The sequence below is a fragment of the Budorcas taxicolor genome, chromosome 5, assembly GCF_023091745.1.
Source record: "Budorcas taxicolor isolate Tak-1 chromosome 5, Takin1.1, whole genome shotgun sequence".
NCBI classification, from domain to species: domain Eukaryota; kingdom Metazoa; phylum Chordata; class Mammalia; order Artiodactyla; family Bovidae; genus Budorcas; species Budorcas taxicolor.
The window spans coordinates 128,795,854-128,818,297 of NC_068914.1; the positions used below are offsets into that span (position 1 = coordinate 128,795,854).

The 22,444-nt window shown below is 40.6% G+C and overlaps 1 protein-coding gene across 1 annotated transcript in view; it reads left to right on the forward strand.

Annotated features, from left to right (window-relative positions):
- The window catches only part of BCAT1 (branched chain amino acid transaminase 1), a 71,284-nt gene that overhangs the window by 37,199 nt on the left and 11,641 nt on the right, over nt 1-22,444 (forward strand). The window contains exons 6-8 of the mRNA XM_052640614.1: nt 7,033-7,196; nt 13,319-13,461; nt 19,296-19,381. Of these exons, the coding sequence (XP_052496574.1) occupies nt 7,033-7,196; nt 13,319-13,461; nt 19,296-19,381 (393 nt within the window). The remainder of the gene's footprint in view (nt 1-7,032; nt 7,197-13,318; nt 13,462-19,295; nt 19,382-22,444) is intronic.

Consider the following 22,444-nt stretch of genomic DNA (forward strand, 5'->3'; position numbering starts at 1 on the left):
GGGAAGCCTGGTGCCACAACAGAATTTCAAAGATGAGGAACTCGGGATCTTAGTTTCCTAAGTGAAAGTGAAGTTGCTCAGTCGTGTCCAACTCTTTGCAACCCCATGGACTATAGCGTACCAGGCTCCTCCTTCCATGGGATTTTCCAGGCAAGAATACTGGAGTGGGTTGCCATTTCCTTCTCCAGGAGATCTTCCCAACCCAGGGAAGATCTTCCCAACCGGGTCTCCCACATTGTAGGCAGATGCTTTCCCATACTTTCCCCCTGCAGTGAAAGTGCAGAGTCTTAATCACTGGACTGCCGTGGAAGGCCCACAGATCAGGTGCCTAAAATACCAGAATTCATTTTCTCAGTTTTGGAGGCTGGAAGTCCATAGTCAAAGTGTGAACAGAGTTGGTCTCTGGTGATGCCACACTTCCTCGCTTGTAGGTGTCCACTTTGTCACTCTACAGTGGGAGGTCGCAGGGCACATATGCTCTGGTGTCTCTTCTTATAAGGATAACAGGACTACCCAGGGGGCTCAGTAAAGAATCCATCTGCCAGTGCAGGAGACACAAGAGACTCGGGTTGATCTGTGGGTCAAGAACATCCCCTGGAGGAGAATTTTGCAACCCACTCCAGTATTCTTGCCTGGAAAATTCCATGGACAGAGGAGCCTAGAGAGCCACAATTCATGGGGTGGCAAAAAGTCAGACACGGCTGAACACGCACCGAGTCCCACAGTCCCAACAGGATTGGGACGCCAGCCTTTTAACCTCATTTAACTTTACCTCCGTTAAAGCTTTATCTCCAAATACATTCACATTGGGGGTTAGGCCTTCTACCTATATATTTTGAGTAGGAAAGCAAGGAGGAACCCTAAAGGATTCCATATGGTTTGAGCAGAGGAAGCACAGAGTATGAGAGTGTGGTGAAGGCTGAGGGTGGAAGGAAGGTCTGGTTTGAACTCTCTTCACATTAGGAAATCTCGAGAATTTCACTGATTTATTTATTTATTTATTTACCCCTCTCTCAAATTCTGATATCAAAAAAAAGAGCTCTGGACTAAGAGTAGAGGGATGTCCAGAGCTTAATAATGAAAACTCTGGGTGAATCATTTGAGCCTCAGTTTCTTTAGCTTAGAAATACTCCTGGATTGTTGGATTTTCTGCGAAAATGGCTATGGAATGTCTTGGAAACCTGAAAGTACCGTGTAATTATTGAGGGTTGCTAGTTATTATTTTAATCTTAAATCAGACCAGCTAGTTTTCCTATAAACACATCTCATGACTTTGGTGTCCCTCCCCTATGTGACTCACACTGAAATCCTAAATGGGTCACCGGCCAGTCCTGTGTTTCTTACAGCATCCCCTTAGTTCATTGTTCTTGTTGTTGTTTTTTTCTAAGATAGAAACTTAACAAAAAAAGTTAATTAACCAACTTGGCTGCATTGGATCTTAGTCGAGGCCAATGGGGACTTTCATGGCGGCAGATGGACTCTGGTTGGGGTGCGAGGGTTTAGTTGCCCCACACCGTCTGGGATCTTACTTACCCAACCAGGGACCAAACCGGTGTTCCCTGCATTGCAAAGTGGATTCTTAACCACCTGCCTACTAGGGATTCCAGTTCAGTATTCTTCGTCATTTTCCCCTCTATCTAATCTTTTTTAAGAACTGGCAGAATTTTTTTTGTAATTAGTCTACTCTTTGGATCAAAAAAATAATTTGGAGCACCCTAAAAATTTCTTTTTGAAAAATGTTCCCCAATTATTTCTAATTATATTTTTTCTTCTGCCCCTTAATTGCCTTGCCCAGCAGAATCGTTCTCAAGCCTCTACATGGCGGCAGTGCTTCTCTGCCTTCCAGGCCAAAACATGGACTATTAAGTAGAACATGGACTATTAAGTAGTACATTTCTGAATGTACATTTCTGAATGCCCGCTGCAGATGGATCACCCTAGATCCACCCTAGAAGTCCTGCCTTTCTATAAAGCAATTTTCTAAGTGGCACAGAAGTCATTTCCACTGTGAAACGTGTCTTTATTTTCCATCACACTCAATTGCCCTGTTATTTTGTGCAAAATGTACCCACACTTAATGCTCATATATTTAATTTTGTTATTTGTGGGATATAACTTAAAAGAGTATATATTTTAACATATCAGAATTTCAACTTCAAAGTCAATGTGGTCCCTTGAGACATTATAAACTTTGCATCTAAAATTTTGTATTTCTCATTTTCCGAGGGATTTCTTAAAAGCCCCTTTCAGTTCTTTATGTATTGAAATAATCCAAGAAACTAGTAGAGGAGAATTTTTAAAAAATCAATCAAAATAAGACAGTGAAACTGGTCTACATAACTTATCAGCTGTTACTATCCATATTTTTCTTTATGTATATGGCTTTTATTTTATTTCAACCAGAATCCTGATCTTGTGATCATAGAATGTTGTTCATTGCCATTTGATTAATATTACGCTACTACTCTTTACTGTAGGGATAGTGCAGAATTTAAATTGCTTTCCAGGAAAGAAGGGAGAACTGAGGAACAAATGCTGAGGGGAGAAACAGATCCAATCACCAAGTTCCCTTCCTGATCCAAAAAGTTACATTTTACTTACTCTCACTTATGAAACAGTGTGATCATTTTCAGTAAAGTCATAGTTCTTTTCATGGAAAGATATTTGACATAAATAATTATTTAAGGATGAAGGTGACACCACTACTTAAAGTGCTTGCAAAATATGAATTGACTTTGCTTAAATTTCAGAAATAAAAGTTAGTACACATAAACACATTTTCTCTCAGCATTGAAAAATTCTAGTCTATAATCTACCTGCTTGATAAGAATGGTGGTGGTGGTTTAATCCCTTAGTCATGTCCAACTCTTTGCGACCTTATGGACTGTATAGCCCACTAGGCTTCTCTGTCCATGGGATATCCCAGGCACGAATACTGGAATGGGATAAAGATATTGTTTAAAGATTTTTATGAAGATATTCTTCTCTAGAAATAGATTTAATCTGTTACTCTGTTTTTCATCTGTTTTCTCTCTACTGCCACCTAGTGGATTAAATGCAAGTTTACCTGTCAATTAAAATCAAGGGAAGGAAATGAATAACATGAAATTTATCCATGATGATGAGTTATTGTTACTTTTTTTAGTAGAGTGTAGGTTGCAAAAAATACAAGAGTGAAAAAAGTCCAGGCATTCATGTGATATCAGTAATAAAATGCTTACCAGCTTATCCATAAATAAGGTATTTTATTTAGAACATTAGAAGCTGGGTAAATTATTGATACTGTGTCCTGCGTATTGTATTTCTATATTATGTTGAGAAGCTTAATTCCTTATTACAATGGTCAATAATTTTTTTTTTAATGTGAAGCTTCAAAGCCCCCCTGATATGAAGTGTACTTACTTAACTGACAGGTAAATAAAAGTGCAGAGATAAGATAGTCAATTTTTATCAAAGTTGGGAAGAAAGGCAGATACGTGTGTTATTCTGGGAATTTCTTTTTCCAAATAATGAAACCAATAAAAGCAAATGGAGTTTAAGTCTCCTCATTCTTTGTAGGGGTGACCTTTTCAGCCTCCACTAAAGAACAAACCCAAATGAGGAAAAAAAAGAACCAAAACCTGTTGTTACTTGCTGGCTGTTTGGCTGAAAGTTTTCACTATTGTCTCAGGTCCAGAGGATTTGTTAACAAAATAAGCCACGCGTTATATACAAATAAACAATACAAATATTTCTTAGAGAACTATCTAGTCTGCTTTCAATATTCTAACATAAAAGAAAAAAGAAATAGAAACAGCAGAGGAGAGCAATAGCACATACATCACCAAATTGGATTTGCCACCATCCGTACTTAAACAGCGCTGGGAAGTCTCGAGTGACGGCAGTCTGGAGTTCCAGTTAGGATAAGTTCCCAGGCAGCGTGTCTGCTTTGTGGGTGAGACTTCAAAGATTCCATTTCTCCCACTTATAATCCCAGGATGCAAACTGATACGTTCTCATCAGTTCAGTTCAGTTTAGTCACTCGGTCGTGTCCGACACTTTGCGGCACCATGGACTGCAGCACCCCAGGCTTCTCTGTCCATCACCAATTCCCAGAGCTTTCTCGTAAACTCATGTCTATCGAGTCAGTGATGCCATCCAACCATCTATCTCATCCTGTGTCATCCCCTCCTCCTGCCTCCAGTCTTACCCAGCATCAGGGTCTTTTCCAGTGAATCAGTTCTTTGCATCAGGTGGCCAAAGTATTGGAGCTTCAGCTTCAGCATCAGTCCTTCCAATGAATATTCAGGATTGATTTCCTTTAGGATTGACTGATTGGATCTCCTTGCAATCTGAAGGACTCTCAAGAATTTTCTGCAACACCACAGTTCAAAAGCATCAATTCTTCAGTGCTCAGCTTTCTTTATGGTCCAGCTCTCACATTCATACATGACTACTGGAAAAGCCATAGCTTTGACTAGACGGACCTTTGTCAGCAAAGTAATGTCTCTGCTTTTTAATATGCTGTCTAGGTTGGTCATAACTTTCCTTCCAAAGAGTAAGCGTCTTTTAATTTCATGGCTACAGTCACCATCTGCAGTGATTTTTGGAGCCCAAGAAAATAAAGTCTGTCACTGTTTCCATTGTTTCTCCATCTATTTGCCATGAAGTGATGGGACCAGATGCCATGATCTTAGTTTTCTAAATGTTGAGTTGTAACAGCCAGCTTTTCCACTCTTCTCTTTCATCAAGAGACTCTTCCCTTTCTGCCATAAGAGTGGTGTCATCTGCATATCTGAGGTTATTGATAAATCATCGTCAATCTGCCAGCAAAACTGGAGCAATGGTATTACATTAATTTTTTACAATGCTGTTTCCTTTTTTGGAGAAGGAAATGGCAACCCACTCCAGTAGGCTTGCCTGGAGAATCCCATGGACAAAGGAACCTGGTGGGCTACAGAGGCTGAAAGGACTGAGCAACTAACACTTGCTTTGTTACGCAAATTTTGGAATGTTACTAAGTCCTAGGAGTGGTAGGCCAGACCTCCTCAGGGGACTTGACAAATTCCAAGACCTGCTCCCTGTCTATCTATTGTTTCTCTTCTAACACTCACAGCTGGTGTGGCTGACACCCACAGCAGTAGTCAGGGCTGTATCCATGTAGGTCAGAAGCAAGGTCGGAGGCCTGCCCTGCTTTGTCTCTGAAGCCTAAACAAGGCTATTTAATTTCCCTAACACTGATTCGTTTCTTAGTATTTTTTTTTTTAATTTGAACTTTTTATTTTGCATTGGAGTATAGCCTATTAACAATGTTGTGACAGTTTCAGGTGGACAGCAAAGTGACTCAGCCATACATAGACATGTGTCCATTGTCCCCAGACTCCGCTCCCATCCAGGCTGCCACATAACATTGAGCAGAGTTCCCTGTGCTATACTTTAGATCCTTGTTGAATACAGTTGCATGTTCTTGTCAATCCCAAACATGCAAGCTATCCTTTCACCCCATCCTTCCTCCATGGCAACCATAAGTTCATTATTTAAGTCTGTGAACTGACTCATTTCCTTGACTTGGTATCTGTCGCTCTTTATCCATTTCCTTTGGGGCCAGCCAAGCCCTGTGTGACCCTCAGGTTCACACACTGTGTGAATGGACTCAGCTTCCCATTTCGTAAGCCTCTCTGGTGGCATCAGAATGCACATGTACAAACACATTGTATCAGGCTCACACATCTTTTGCCTACCTGATTCTTCATCTGGGCGTAAGTAGTGGGTGAGGCTCCTTGAGCTAAAAGGTGGCAGGAGAGGAGATTTAATTGAAATTCAGAAAAAAAATATATCCCCAGGCCCACTTTTAGCCAATTTCATTAAATATTACAAAAGTCACGAATTGGCTGAATTTGAGTCTCCTCCCATTATTTTCACACCAGATTGCTACCCCATCCAGGCAGACTAGGCTTCTTTTTTGAAGACTCAATGTATGTATTCTATTGTCCAAGATTTAATATAATAGTCTTAATTTGTTTTCTTACCTGCATGGCCTATAACTGTACCGGGTAGCCCAGCAACCTTTAATGCCTTTAGAATATGTAGCCCTCAAAACTTTGTAGTCTCTCAATTTTCCTGTTTAAAAACCAACTGAGAGTAATTACTTTTGTGCTGAAGAAATTTATGATTGCATTGTTGGCTTGTGATTTTCTCAGTGTTTGTGGGGAAGGTGGTTTTCTCTCTTTGTCATTCCTAATACGAATTCCTGAGTCCTTCGTCCTGTGTCTTTTGGTGGGCAGGGGCCCGGGTGGCGGGGATTTGTCTTGTCTGATGTCTTTGTTTCTAGTGAAGCTACAGTTTTGGTGTCTGTTATCTGTCACAGTCGGATATGCTAATGGCACTTTCTCCAGCCCAAGTCTGCTGGCACCAGAGTGTTCTGAACGAAGTAGAAGGGCAAGTTAGAGAAGCAGATGTTAGGTTTCACCCCCCAAAACTGAAATCATGTCTAGGTTCTTTCCTTTTTCAGTTCCCAATCAGTGCAATCCTGAAAGGTGTTATATGGCTACTTGTCAAAAGTATTTGGCTAATTGACAATGTACTGGTCTTCCCAGGTGGCTCATTGGTAAAGAATCTGCTGCCAGTGCAGGTGCCCCAGGAGACATGGGTTCGATCACTGGGTCAGGAAGGTCCCCTGGAGAAGGAAATGGCAACCCTCTCCAGTATTCTTGCCTGGGATAATCCCATGGACAGAGGAGCCTGGCGAGCTACCGTCCATGAGGTCGCAAAGAGCCAGATAGGACTGAGCAACTGAGCACGCACAAAAAACCTACTAATAAAACAGTAGACAAATCTGCCTTTCCTTTAAAATCATAGCTCTGAAAGCAAAGCAAAATGGAACCAAGTCTTGGTGTTTTCTTCTTAGAAGACCATCAGGCTTTGTGTAACTCAACTTCAGAAGTAACAGCTGTCATTCGTGGCTTCTGGGAGCTGTTGCAGATCTGTTCTAGACTTTGAGACTGGCATCTGCCTTTTAGATTAACAGTTGTGTGCACTTTTACTATATTCCAGCCTTCTCTGGGAGTCAAGAAGCCGACTAAAGCCCTGCTCTTTGTAATCTTGAGCCCAGTGGGACCTTATTTTTCCAGTGGAAGCTTTAATCCTGTGTCCCTGTGGGCCAACCCGAAGTATGTAAGAGCCTGGAAAGGTGGGACCGGGGACTGCAAGATGGGAGGGTAAGTTGATCTGTGTTTCTGTCTAAAGGATAGAGTCCCTTGTGACCATTTAGTTATGACCATTTCACTTCAATACAAATTATATATATTAGTATTCACACTGGAATGTTCATTTTTATTTCGTGTGTGGCCTTCAGTGGTTTGAATGTGCTAGCTGTTTGAAGGATAACCTCTGCGGCCCTTTGTAAGGGAGAAACATTGACTGTTAACACATAAGCAAGAACTAAAGTAACTAAACCAGGAATGAAATCAGCGCTTTGGATGAACTGCCCGGGATGCTGGTCCCTGGCCGCAGGCTGACAGTTGGCATTCGAGAGCATCTGGTGTTGGGGCGCAAGCTCTCAGTCGGCTCCAAGGAGCCCTGTCTGGGGAAGGTGCCTGCTTCACTGAAGTGCTGTCTTCATTCCCGCAGATTGCAACCATATCTGCTGCCAACTGGCTGTGGGACAGCCCTGCTTTGGCTCGGTCAGGCCAGTCTCATAGGCCATATGTAGCTGGCTGGAAATAAAAGAGCATTTGAAAGTGTTAGACAATTTCAGGGGTGGACTTGGCCGTGAATCGGGAATGCCCCGACGGGTGAACCAGAATAGCCGGGTTACCCAGCGTGGCTCTTCCTTTGGAAGAGCACCAGCTGGCCTGCAAGGTGACTCAGTGGCAGTCTTCTGGGCCCTGGTGCAAACTGTAGAGTCTCAGAGCCCTGGGAGAGACAAAGGATGTGGTGCTGACATGCCAGAGAGACCTTGACAGCTGGCTTTGAACCCTCCATAGACTTTCTATTTCTCACTTTTCTATCCCCAAAAAGGCATGGTGGTAAAATGCTATGTCCTGTCATCCCTATTGGCATTCACTCACTAACTGCATTCCCTCATCGGGTCAGAAAAATCCTGACGGTGGTGGCTCAGTTGCTAGGGTGTATCCGACTCTTGCAACCGCATGGACCGCAGCATGCCAGGCTCTTCTGTCCATGGAATTTTCCAGGCCAGAATACTAGAATAGATTGCCATTTCCTTCTCCAGGGGATCTTACCAACCCAGGGATCAAACCCAGGTATCCCGCATTACAGGCAAATTCTTTACTGACTGAGCTATGAGGGAAGCCCAGGAAAAAAAGAAAACAATTCTGCTGGAGTTCATTAAATAAACTAAGTCACTTTATTCCATGTTGATCTCCTTCCTAAGTCCTAGGCTAGCCAGGTCAAAAACTTTTTTGTTTATTCTCTCAGTGGCTGCTTTACTTTTCAGACTTATTCACAGAGCATATCTGTATTAGTCTATTAAGCACACTGCAGTAAAGCAACCGTCTTGATGAAGAGATAACATAAAATTTTTTCTTCTTTAAATCTTACTCTCTAGCTCCCCCTACCTGCCTTGGGAAAAGACAACATGGGGACACAAACTGCAGGGAATCCTTTAGTTTGGTGTCTGGGCAGATGGTTATTTGTTACAAAGATGATATTGCGGCAGTCTCATAGAATATATGATCATTAAAGAGCAATTAAAAATCAATACTTTCTGTACAACACAGAGACTGAACTCTGGTGTTACTATGAGCAACTAGGATTTCAATATTGTCTTATCAGTTATAACAAGTGTACCCCACTAATGTGAGATGTTAATAAGAAGGGAAATGGAAATTGAGGAATAAGAGTTATAGAAGCTCTGTTTTTTGCTCAGGTTTTCTGTAATCTGCAACTTCTTTAAGAAATAAAGCCAACTATAAAATAAATTACTAGTTTGACTCATTGTGGACATTGACTTGAAATTTCTTAGAGAAGAGAGTATTAAAATAGCCTCATACATAAAAGCAAAATTGGCAAGAGGGCAGGCATGAAGCAGAGAGTGGATTCGTCACAAACCCGCCTGTTGCTTCCAAGAGTTTCAAAGTTCCCTGCTCCTGTACTCCCAACCTGGAGGAGCACAGGGAAACAAATGATTTTGCATCTACCGTCATTCAGTTTAGTTAAGAAAGACATTTGGCGGCAGCCTTAGATTTATGTATTATTGTTCTTTTCTAGACCTAACATTCAATGCTGTGCTGGGCTTAGTTGCTTAGTCGTGTCCGACTCTTTGCGACCCCATGGACTGTAGCCCTCCAGGCTCCTCTGTCCATGGGGATTCTCCAGGCAAGAATGCTGGAATGGGTTGCCATGCCCTCCTCCAACTTATTCAATAGTTACCTTCTAATCTTTTTTTAGTACCTCTGTAGTCAATTGGTAGTTATTAAATATCTATTGACTTTCACAAGCTCAAGAATTTTCTGCTTTCTGTCTAAGTGAGTCTGAGGAAGAGAGAGAATATATGTATTTTTTAAATTCTAAGATTAAAATTTTTAATCTTAGAACTTTTAAACAGATTAATTTAAATTCTAAGCCTTAGTTTCCTCATTGATAAAGTGAGGGTAATAATGCCCACTTTACCTGTGAAGATGAAGGAGGGTAATGTGAAGTGCCTCGGATCCTGGCTGGCACTTAGGGAGCTCTCAATAAGTATGGAGTTAGAACCTGGCAGTTTCCAGTGTGGATCTGGGAATAAGAGATACCCATAAATTGTGCACATATCTGCCTGGTCTTATGCAATTAAGTCCTTTCTCCCTACAAGTCCTCAAAAGTATAATAACATCTGGGTTGTGTTAACACAGTTTGTTGAAATAATGGGGTTCCGAATCTAGTACCCTGCCTGGTAGGTGGTACTCCCTCAACAGACAATAGTTTATATTATGAGGCTCTCTTTCTTTCTGGTTTTATCTCCTGGACTCTCTCCTAGGAGTAATCAGATTGCACACAGTAGGATTTACTCTTTTGGAGGGATGTATTTAATATTCCTAGTCTCCCAGATTCTACATTAAAATTATATGTAGACAGTTTTCCCACTTTTTTATTTTCCTCTTTCCTCCAAGGACATGTGTTTTCCTTCTTAATATTGGCAGCATGTGGAAGGAAGCTCAAGTATATTACCAAAGTATCAATAACCCAGTGGACATTAATAATACAGTTTACACCTGAGAGAGAATTTTGATACACATTTGTATTGGGGGAAAAACATACCTATAAATGGACTTCCCTGGGCTCAGTGGTAAAGAATCCACTTGTCAATGAGGGAGATGCAGGTTCAACCCCTGGGTCAGGAAGATCCCCTGGAGGAGATTCCCACTCCAGTATTCGTGCCTGGGAAGTCCCATGGACAGAGGAGGCAGGCGGACTACAGTCCATGGGGTCGCAAGAGAGTCGCATATAACTTAGCAACTAAACAAGAAGTAGGCAGTAAAGAGCTGCATCTGGGCCTGTTGGCTCCAAGCCCACGCTCTGTCTACAGACTCTCCCTGCAGGCTGGTCTGTACTCCTTAAAAAGTATTCATCATTGAACCCGGTGACTGCGTATTTGCCATTAGTTCTGAATATGGGCGGTCTGATGTTCTGTGGTCATTAAGAATGAAAGCCTCCTGAATATCAGAATTGTGTCATCTCCAGACTGACTAGTAATTTACATTTCATTGCCTGTGTTTTGAAGTATACATGTAAGTAAATCTCATCATTCCCCAGATTGTATGATGTCTATTTCCCATAGCTTTCTAGAATAATTAAGTCATTAGTCACTAGTCTTTGAGTTACAGGTCAGAACACTAGCTCAATCCATCTTGAGTAGAGAAGGGAATGACTGGCTCATGTTAGGAGGATGGCAGCTGTGGACCAATAAGAGCTCGAATCATTGTCACCAGATTGCTTTGCCCTTGCGTATGTCCTGCTCGTGCTACGTCCACCCCAATCTCTCTTCTCTCCTTTTCCCTCTCTTTCCATCCTTCCCCCATCTCTCGTCTAAGCTTCTGGCTATGTGTTAGCATAAGGCTCTCCTAATTCAGATATCTTCTCCTTTGAAGGCTGGTGATCATGGATACAAGAGACCCAGCATCATAGCAGACAAGCTGCCACCATTCTCAAAGGGGAAAACTACATTTTTCAAAGGGTTTTGTACATTGAAATGAATGAGTGAGTAAACTCAAAGAAGAACTCATGAGCAACTTAGTTACTTGCCCACCCTTTTCTTCAGTTGTGGTAGGGGCAGAATGCTATGATTGTCAACCCAAGCAGAATGACTTGGCTGCATAGGAAGGGCCCAGGAGAATACAGTGGGAAGAGAGGAGAAGCTGTGCAGATGAGAATGGCATGTAGCCACTGTGATATATGGCTTCTGTGTTTAAGTTACACTTTGACTTAGGAAATACTAAAAATTTAATCTTGCCCAGATATAAAAGAGATCATTTAAAAGGCCTAGGTGGATATTTTCTGGAAGGTAATAATAATATTAATTTTTTGGTAGTATGTTTGATTGTTTCTATGTTCTTCTTGGGGCTTCATAGTCCAAGGATGGGTCTAGGGTTTTTTGCTAGTCCTGACTGTCTTAGAGGAGTGCTTTCAAACTCATTTGCTGATATCTTCTAAAAGCCAAGGAAAGTGAATTATATAGCCAGAAGCATAGAAAGGCAAACAAGCATCACATATATTTAAGGACTCTCATGTTTTATCTAAAGCATTGATTCATATTTTATATTCTACTCAATACTTTTCCCATTTAAGTTTAATAAAAGATAAATTTAAAATATTGCTTCCTTTTCTCCTAAAGTGAAAGTGAAGTTGCTCAGTTGTGTCTGACTCTTTGCGATCCCATGGACTGTAGTCTACCAGGCTTCTCTGTCCATGGGATTTTCCAGGCAAGAGTACTGGAGTAGGTTGCCATTTCCTTCTCCAGGGGATATTCCTGACCCAGGGATCGAACCCAGGTCTCCTGCATTGCAGGCAGACCTCTGAGCCACCAGGGAAGCCCCAGTCCTTTTCTCCTAAGGCAACATATAGTTGGAGAACTCATTAATGAGGATAGTGAGAGCTAGGCATCATTATGAGTGAACCTACTTATGCCAAATAAAAATTTAAGGTATAAAAAGCATTAATATTTCTGTTAAATTTAGAAGTCATTTCTCCTTCCAAATGATAGACCATTTGTCAAAATATATCTTCTTTAAAAAGAATTCCAATATATCTAAATTTCTTGTCTCTTTAGTTTGAATTTATTCTCCACGAGCCATGTGTATGTGTGTGTTAAATGTCAGTTATATCTAACACTCTGACTTACAGAGGAAAGTGCTCCCCTACCAAGTTTACTTAAACTTCTAGGAGTCAGGTAACAAATGAATGAATGAATGAGTAAATAAATTAGTATTATAAACTACATTGTCATTCCAGGAAGATATGCCATGTTCCTTTGAATAATCCAAGGTGAATAGTATTGATTGAGAAAAACAGGTTTTTGGAATACTTTTTGGTTAAAATCAGGAATTTTTAGCCTCTTGTCTTACTTTTAGGGAATTTAGACATTGAACAATAGGTATTTCTTGATTATATTGAAAGGTACCAGTTAAAGCACGGAGTTGGTGCTCTGCTAATGAACACATATAACTTGATATAAATTACTTCTCTAAGCTCCAGTTTCTCATCTGAACCAAGGGACTAATGATTGTCGCAAACTCAATAGTGTTTTGTGGGGTTTAAATGGAATATTCTTGTTCAGTCACTAAGTCATGTGTGACTCTTTGCGATCCCCATTGACTGCAACACACTGGACTTCTGTGTCCTTCACTATCTCCGAGAATTTGCTTAGATTCATGTCCATTGAGTCAGTGTTGCTATCTAACCAGCTCATCCCCTGCTGCCCTCTTCTCCTTTTGCCTTCAATCTTTCCCAGCATCATGGTCTTTTCCAGTGAAAAGAACTAGAACATTAGAACAAAGGGAAAAAGTAGCATGCCTCCAAAATGAAGTAATTCATGTACAATTGATTGGCATGTGAAAAAAATACTCAATAACTTTTAAGTGTTGTTGACTTGGCTCTTCACCTGTGTTTTCTCTTTTCAGGTTAGAATTGCACAACGTTTCTTTGATCTCTCTCTCCCAAATGAATGCGGTTAGACCACATAGATTCTTTAATGTGTTTCCTCTAATATTATGCAGTTAACTGGGGAGGATATATAATTAAGAACCTAGTACATTGACTACATCCATGCTTGAATTAAAGACTTGCTGGGAGGTAGGGGCTGAAGTATATTCATAATCATGTGTTTCCTCTTTCTTAAAAGGAATTATGGCTCGTCTCTTTTTGCCCAATGTGAAGCAGTGGACAATGCGTGTCAGCAGGTTCTGTGGCTCTATGGAGAAGATAATCAAATAACTGAAGTTGGAACTATGAATCTTTTTCTTTATTGGATAAATGAAGATGGAGGTAACCCACTCAGATTTCAGCTCTCTGCTAGTTTTCAGTCATTTTCAGTGGGATTGGAGAGAAAAGAACTAAAACCTTAGAACAAGAGAACAAGTAGCTCAATTCCAAGATCTTAAGATTTTCTGTGCTTCTGCTGTCCAAGTTTACATGAGTTTACAGTATTTACAAAGATTTTTGGTTTTGTTTTTTGGCTTTAGATGTACTTACTTTTGAGTTGTCAACTTAAGGAATTTAAATCTCCACTATTTGAAAATATGCTGACTTATCCTTTTTATTATCTTATCATTTTTCCTATCTGATTATTTCAGTGGTCACTTACCATGCATGCATGCATGCTCAGTTGCTTCAGCCGTGTCTGACTCTTTGCAACCTCATGGATTAGCCCGCTAGGCTTCTCTGCCCATGGCATTTCCCAGGCAAGAATACTGGAGTAGGTTACCATGTTCTCCTCCAGGGACTCTTCCCAACCCAGGGATTGAACCCACCTCTCCTCCATAGCAGATGGATTCTTTACATCCGAGCCAGTGGGGAAGCCTGTGGTCATTTACCATATACTATGTATAAGACACTATAGTGATAAGCATAGTCTACTCTTTCTACTGATATGAAATTTAGTGCACTCTTTATTATAATTCGTTTAACAATCATTGCCCTTTCTACATATTTTGATAATACATTAGAAGCCTTCCAGATTTACACTGGAGCTCTATTTGAATAAAGGACACCGTTTTTAGGACAAATTGGTCCTATTTGGGGATTGTATTTAGATTGTGGTTCGTTTAAGACCATTAATATATGTCTACTACAAAAATCAGTACTTCTTTATTACCTTTAATATCCTGAATGCTCACTTTCCTTCTTTGCAGTTCTTTTCTTTTAAATTAGTTGGCAGAAACCACAGACTAGAAATGTAAAATGATAAGTTTCCAAATGTAGCTCCTCTGTCTATGGGATTCTCCAGGCAAGAATACTGGAGTGGGTAGTCATTCCCTTCTCCAGGGGATCTTCCTAAGCCAGAGATTGAACCCGAGTCTCCTGCATTGCAGGCGGATTCTTTACGGTCTGAGCCACCAGGGAAAGCCCAAATGTAAAATGATAAGTTTCCAAAGATTGAGTTGAGTTCGAACAATTTTTTGACCAACCTAATACTGCTGAAATCTTGGGATTGGTTTTAATTCAGATTTTAAATGAAATTTTAATTTTAAAGCAGATATAGTAGCCTCTTGCTCTTTTGTTATTTGGCTACAGATAGAGGGAAATGGTGATTCAGATGTAGCTGACTTCAGAGCTAATTTGAGCATTGCTTTCAGAGAATTACAAAATGAGCCTTATATTCCAGTCGCAGCGAGAACAAACAGAAGGTGTGGTGAGTACACCATGTTCTGGGATTGATCCTTGGTAACACTTGGCATATGAAAAGCAGGTATAGATTATGTTTGTCCTTCCATACCTGGCTGTTTGTAGTTGACACTCTTGAAAAACAAAATTTGTACTGGAATATCTGTGATTTCTAATTTGGAGTTATTGCATATGACATATATCAAAAGCTGTTCCTGAAAGTTGACAGCCACTGTTGAACTCTGTACATAGGAGATAATAAATTGATTCAGTTCATTCTTTCCATCTACCCACTGCCGTCCCCATCGCCAAGAAAACCCACGCAATCCCAAACAAAACCAGTGACATCATACAGAAGTGGCACCATCCTTATTTATGGATGGGAGATGTCAGGATTTAAGCACAGTCTGAATCAGAGCTACATGATTTAACCAGAAACACCAGAAACTGTCCTGGTGAAAAATGACCTCTTATGCAAACAATAATCATGAACCATTTCCATGGCTTTTAAAGGTCAGAAGAGAATTGAATGAATTTGTCTTCTGACTCTCATAAAATATACAAGACCTTGAGAGTTCCTATTCAGGTTATGGTTGCCTGAGACAAGTAGTTTTAATGTGAAGATGCTCCTTCAATTTGAGGGTGTGCACTGACAGATCAGATAAAATTTAAGGAGAAAGGAAATGGAACAAATGTTTGAACAGTACTCTGAGAGAAGTGAGGGAAATGTCAGGAACAATCTTTGGGCTTAAAAAGAAAATAGACATTACAGCAAGTCTAGTAACTTTGATTTATACTGTGTGGCTTTAGGAGAAGACAAAGAATAATGCACTGAAAATCAGCAAAATGTTGAGTTTTTTTCCCAAAAAGCTTTCCAATAAGAGTTACAAGCAGACTTCTTTCCATGAGCACCCACTCACCATTCCTTTGGGCCAAGGTAGCTGCCACAGCGCTGTGCCCTGTTTTGTGGCACTTGGCTTGGAACTCATGGGTTTTTTTGTTTTTGTTTTTAAACCGAAGTATAGTTGATTTACAAGGTTGTGTTAGTTTCAGGTGTATATCAAAGTGATTCAGTGTGTGTGTGTGTTTATATTCTTTTTAAAATTCTTTTCCCTTATAGGTTATCACAACACTGAGTAGAGTTCCCTGTGCTATACAGAAGGTCCTTTCTGAGTGTCTGTTCATGTGGGTTTTGATTCCATAACTGCAGCCCTGATTGTAAGGTCACATGGCCCCCAATTCTGTTTTATTTCATTAATGAGTCATATGACATACACACTTACTGTTCACTGTTGAGAAAGCAATATTATCTAATACTAGACACTGGAACTACTGTGAAAGTAAGATGGGATTGTCATGGTTGATTTTCACAGTGAGTTTGCGATGCATTTACACCAGCTCTGCTCAGAGTACTCTTGCTAGGTGGCTGTTCACTCACCTCCTTCAAGTCTTTGCCAGACACCCATTCTCAGTAAGCCTTTTCTTGGATACCTAAATACAAATCTTAAACTCTCTCCCCAACACTCCCCATCACCTTCTTTTTTTCCCCTCCCATCGCCTAACATGCTATTTAATATAATCGTTTGCCTCTGCCCATTAGAAAGTGAGCAAGGAGTCACATCGATTTTGTTCCCTGATGTATCCCTCATACTTAGAATGGCCAGCGGCACTGATGTTGACACTGATACTGATAGATGCTCAGTATATATTGCTGAATGAATGAATGATTGTGCTGTTGGTGTTTGGGTCATTAACACAAACCCACATTCCTGGTTCTCATTAGTGCTTGAATTTGGGAAGTCAGATGAATCCTGCTGTTATTGCTTCTAAACTCTTCATCTCCCCCAAATGATTTCTCTGTCAAAAACAAGCTGCGTTCGTAGGCTCTGTTTTCCTCCTGTTGAGCAATCTGGAGCTCATTCTGGCTCTTGTAAGCTTGTTTGTGGTTGCAGAGGAAAATGAATATTTCTCACCCAAATGTTGTCATGTCATCATCTCTGTCTGGCAACCAGAGAAGCAGATGTTCTGTTCCTTGACCTCAGGCTAGTGGTTACAGATTTGGGTGTTACATATGTTTCACAAAACTGCATTTGCACACGCGGGGCCACTGTTTTCATTGAACTCTATGCAGTCTTAGGAGGAGGGCATGGCAACCCATTCCAGTATTTTTGCCTGGAGAATCCTATGAACAAAGGAGCCTGGTGGGCTACAGTCCATGAGGTCACAAAGAGTTGGACACGACTGAAGTGACTTAGCACATGGTCTTAAAGCTCGGTAAGCTTTAGGGGAGGTCCAGTTTGGGGGCACTAGAATTGTTTGTTTATATGTGTGGGGTGTATGTGTGCATACACGTATAGATTTGTACATCCATATATCCAGCTTGCTTGCTATTGCAAAACACGTGTTTATCTTGAGATCAAAGTAGCCCCCAAAACATTGCCAAAAACAAATTTTCTTCTTTTGAAACAGTGGTTTTCAGCAGATGATTTTTTGACTCAAAATTCAAAGAAATCATACTGCTATACCCTAGCAAAGAGGTTTTTGTGGTTTTTTTTTGAAAAAAAAAAAAAAAAAACAAAAAACAAACTCAAAGACATGTATTACATACCACTCTGGGCCAGGCATGTTGTTGAGTTTTGGGGACACAGGAGTAAACATAGAGTCCTGGCATTCCAGAGAGCTGTGTTGTTGTTGGGGACGTCTCATGTGGCCACAGTGGAGTGGATGAGTCCAGAGCACAGTCTACAAAAGCAAATGGCGGTGGCCACAGTGTTGAGAGGCTTGAGCGCTGACAGTGTTCCCCAGTGTCACCAACCTTGGGAAGTCCCATGTTTCTTCAGCCTCAGTTTCTCCTTCTGGAAAACAGGACTGCACTAGGTGATCTCTAAAGTCCTTTCAGGCTGCATCAAATGGCTCGAGCTCAAAGACCGATTTTTACCCAACTTTTGCTACCCAGTGGTCCTTTCCAACATCCCTTGTGAAGTCCTCTGCAGACACATGACAGGCAACACATCTGTCCTGAGGTTCAACATCTATATAAAAATGATGGTTTAAGGCTCGAATTTCTCACTAGATTCATCTTCCTGGGTGCCAGAGGTGAGGAGGAAAGGGAATGTTGAGTACCAGAGGCATCCTTCTGTAAGGAGGCTGTGTGGCTGGTGTGCCACACTCTTTTTTTTTTTTTTTGGTAAGATTTATTTATTTTTGGGTGTACTGGGTCTTTGTTGCTGCGAGCGGGGGTTATTTGTTGCAATGCACAGGCTTCTCACAGGGATGGCTTCTCTTGTTGTGGAGCACGGGCTCTAGGCTCATAAGCTTCAGTAGCTGTGGCACCCAGACTCAGTAGTTATGGCACATAGGCTTAGTTTAATTGTCCCATGGCTTGTGGGATCTTCCCCGACCAGGGATCGAACCTATGTTCCCTGCATCGCCAGGCAAATTCTCAACTGCTAGGCCCCCAGGGAAGCACCACGCTGAGTCTTGTAGACAGGTCATCGTGCCAACTTGCACTGTGGTTGGGAGTGTCTGCAGTCATTCTCTTAGTAGACCAGTGTCTTGGTTTTGGCCCTGTGGGTCACCCATGGAGTGTTATTTTGTTGTTTGGATTTCTTTTTTTCTTCTTTCTTTATGCTTTCTTTGTTGGGCATATCCATGCTTGAGGCCACCCTGCATGCATTGCATTCAATTTCAGAGGATGAAGTCAGCGTCTCCATGCTTGATGTGGATGCTCCTCCATGGTTGAACGTCACTGGGTAGAGCTGTCAGGGCCAGTGTGGGAGCAGTGACAGCCTGAGTGGGCCTGCATACCTCTTAGGACAGGGTTGCCCCACAGTGCTCTTAGAAGGTTGGGTGATGCCCGGTGTTTCTGGATAAGGGTCTACCTCCATTTTCCTAATCACAACCAGCTTTAATCTTTTTGACTTGGCAATGTTTTTTGACTTTTGGAATGTTGCTTTTTGGAGTATTTTATAACTCTTATTGTTTGTTAGTGGGAAACCATCTCATTCTTCACTGGTTAAGGATAAATTGAAGGTAGTAGAATGACTGATTGGGCTTCCCTGGTGGCTTAGTGATAAAGAATCCACCTGCCAATGTAGGAGATGCAGGTTCAACCCCTGGGCAGGAAGATCCTTTGGAGAAGGAAATCAACCCGCTCCAGTATTCTTGCCTGAAAAATCCCATGGACCTTGAGGAGCCTGGTGGGCTATATTTCATGGTGTTGCAAAGAGTCGGGCACAGCTTAGTGACTAAAGCAGAAGGATGACTGATTTTCTTTCTTGTTCTTTTTTCTGCATTTTTTTTTCTTTTAAAGAAAATATAAGGGTCTACCTGAAGTGTGAGTTGATTTGGAAAATTTGACAGTACAGAACAATGGCCCCCTTTTCGTGTTTGTTACCAGAACAATAACAAGAAGTGTTTCAAAAATAACAAGAAGTGTTTGTTGTTTAGAAAAGCATCTAATAAAGTTTGAAACTATTCCAATTTCTAATTGACAGAAGAAGAACTGGCAACTCCTCCGCTAGATGGCATCATTCTTCCAGGAGTGATGAGGCAGAGCATCCTGGACTTGGCACACAAGTGGGTGGGTACCTTCGGCATGAACCCCTTTTATAAAAGCATGAAATAAAAAGTAATCAGAATAAGTCCAGCTTAGTGTTAAAATAATCTCCTGTAGTTCCAACCAATGTTATCTTATCTTTAAATCATAACTTGAGTGAAAAAAACTCTTCTAGAAGGACTGTCTTGGCAAGACTATCAAATAAGTACTGTTTATAGGGAAGGGCAGGCAGAAACCAGTTTAGCAAGTTGTCCTAGTATTCTAGTACTAGACTCAAGCTTTATGCCAGGTGTCTCCTATTAATTCACCTGGTTTATCCTCCGTGTACTTCCTTTTCGCCAGCCTTTTAAAATCTAAACACTCAAGTAAATGGAAAGTTGTTTTTAGTAGCCTTTCTGATTTACATGACACAGGCAAGTCTGTTAAACCATTCGGTATTGGAAATGACTTCGCATATTCAAGATGAATATTGAATGAGTTGGTTAATCTGGCAAAGATTCTTGGATGGGACTTTTGACCCATGTGTTAAAATGGTCTCCAGGGGACAAGAAAAGGCTTTGAACATACTGTGGTCAAACAGTGTTAATAGGACAAATGTTTAGAAATACACATATCTAGGAGAGTACAGTTTCTTCGGAAAAGGCTTTGGAAGTAGAGAAAATGTGCTATAAATAATTCTACAAAACCCTGAAGTAGACAAGACCCAACTGCCACATGCTGGCTGGCACATTGGGCATGACATTTACAGACTGTTGGTATAATTTCAAACAGCTTGCCCTGTCCTAAATATGTTTGCAATTGGAAAGATGTATTTTCCAAGCTCAGTAATTTTTGTTTCATTAAAGAGAAAAATCAACCAAGTACAGAAGGTTTGATGACAAGTTGCAAGTGGAAATGCTTTCCCACACTAATGATTTGCTAGCATGAAAAATAGGTTATTATGGAGGAAGTTTTTTCTTGACTCCTTAGCTATAATTTATTTTTAAAACTGTGAGACATACACGCCAAGAGGCATGTGGGGGGTTACCAGTATTTGCCAGACAGGGGAAAATTGTCCAAAGATAAAGGAGGGTAAGGAGAGGAAAAACAATTCTGTTTATTTACAGGAGATTTTTTTTTTTCTTTTCCAGAACACAAAACTCAGCTTTAACTTGGCTGATTTTCTGGAGTTTATATATTTATTTATCTACTTACCTTTGTACAACTTAATTGCAGTTGCAGACTGAGATAAATTGAAACTTACAAAAAGCCACATTTCTATTGCAGGCATATATTTTTTTTATCTTTCCAAATATACTTACAGCACGAAGCACTCTTCTAATGCTTTGAATCTTGCCAAGGGCAGTGATTTCCATTTGTATCTGTTGCGGACTTGTACATTAAAAAAAAATGCTCTCTTCTTACTTAAAGTATCCATTCTATGCTGGCCTTAATTCAAATATCCTCTTGACCAGCTTTTCTTTTTTTTGAGCTTTAACTACTAACAAAGAATGAGAATTAAACGGATTAAACAATGAGTATGAAACATAGTTTAAACACAGCTTAAAAGCATCAGGTTTTTTTTTTTTCCCCACTTCCTACCTTTGAGCAGATGTTCAAATAATTAAGCGGAAGTTGATAAGAGAGTATACCAATAATTCTGTGATGAAACTCAACCTGAAACTGCATCAGAGAGAAAGAAGAGGATTACTGCTGTAAAGTCAATTGAATCAATGAAATTGGGGGAAAAAAAATACACAGTGTAATTTCTCAAATATGCTATCTATGTATGTTTTAAAATAATGAAATATTCCAGATATTGAAACTCAGCCCCTGTTTCTACTCCATAAAAGACACAGTAGAAAGAGGACTAGATTTGGAGTCAGTGAGATCAGACCTGAGTTCAAATCCAGTTTCTGCCATTTTCTAGCTGTGAGGCCTCAGGGGTGTCACTGAACATCCTTGAACCTTAATTTTCTCATCTGTAAAATAGGGTGATAATACCCACCTTAAGCTATCAATGCAAAGAAGGAAAACAATAGAATGGGAAAAACTAGAGATCTCTTCAAGAAAATTAGAGATACCAAGGGAACATTTCATGCAAAGATGGGCTCGATAAAGGACAGAAATAGTATGGACCTAACAGAAGCAGAAGCTATTAAGAAGAGGTGGCAAAAATACACAGAAGAACTGTACAAAAAAGATCTTCATGACCCAGATAATCATGATGGTGTGATCACTCATCTAGAGCCAGACATTGTGGAATGTGAAGTCAAGTGGGCCTTAGGAAACATCACTACAAACGAAGCTAGTGGAGGTGATAGGATTCCAGTTGAGCTATTTCAAATCCTGAAAGATGATGCTATGAAAGTGTTGCACTCAATATGCCAGCAAATATGGCAAACTCAGCAGTGCCCACGGGACTGGAAAAGGTCAGTTTTCATTCCAATCCCAAAGAAAGGTAATGGCAAAGAATGCTCAAACTACCACACAATTGCACTCATCTCACACACTAGTAAAGTAATGCTTATAATTCTCCAAGCAAGGCTTCAGCAATACATGAACTGTGAACTTCCAGATGTTCAAGCTGGTTTTGGAAAAGGCAGAGGAACCAGAGATCAAATTGCCAGCATCCATTGGAACATTGAAAAAGCAAGAGAGTTCCAGAAAAACATCTATTTCTGCTTTATTGACTTTGCCAAAGTCTTTGACTGTGTAGATCACAATAAACTGTGGAAAATTCTGAAAGAGATAGGAATACCAGACCACCTAACCTGCCTCTTGAGAAACCTATATGCAGGTCAGGAAGCAACAGTAAGAACTGGACATGGAACAACAGACTGGTTTCAAATAGGAAAAGGAGTGCGTCAAGGCTGTATATTGTCACCCTGCTTATTTAACTTCTATGCAGAGTACATCATGAGAAACGCTGGGCTGGATGAAGCACAAGCTGGAATCAAGACTGCCGGGAGAAATATCAATAACCTCAGATATGCAGATGACACCACCCTTATGGCAGAAAGTGAAGAAGAACTAAAGAACCTCTTGATGAAAGTGAAAGAGGAGAGTGAAAAAGTTGGCCTAAAGCTCAACATTCAGAAAACTAAG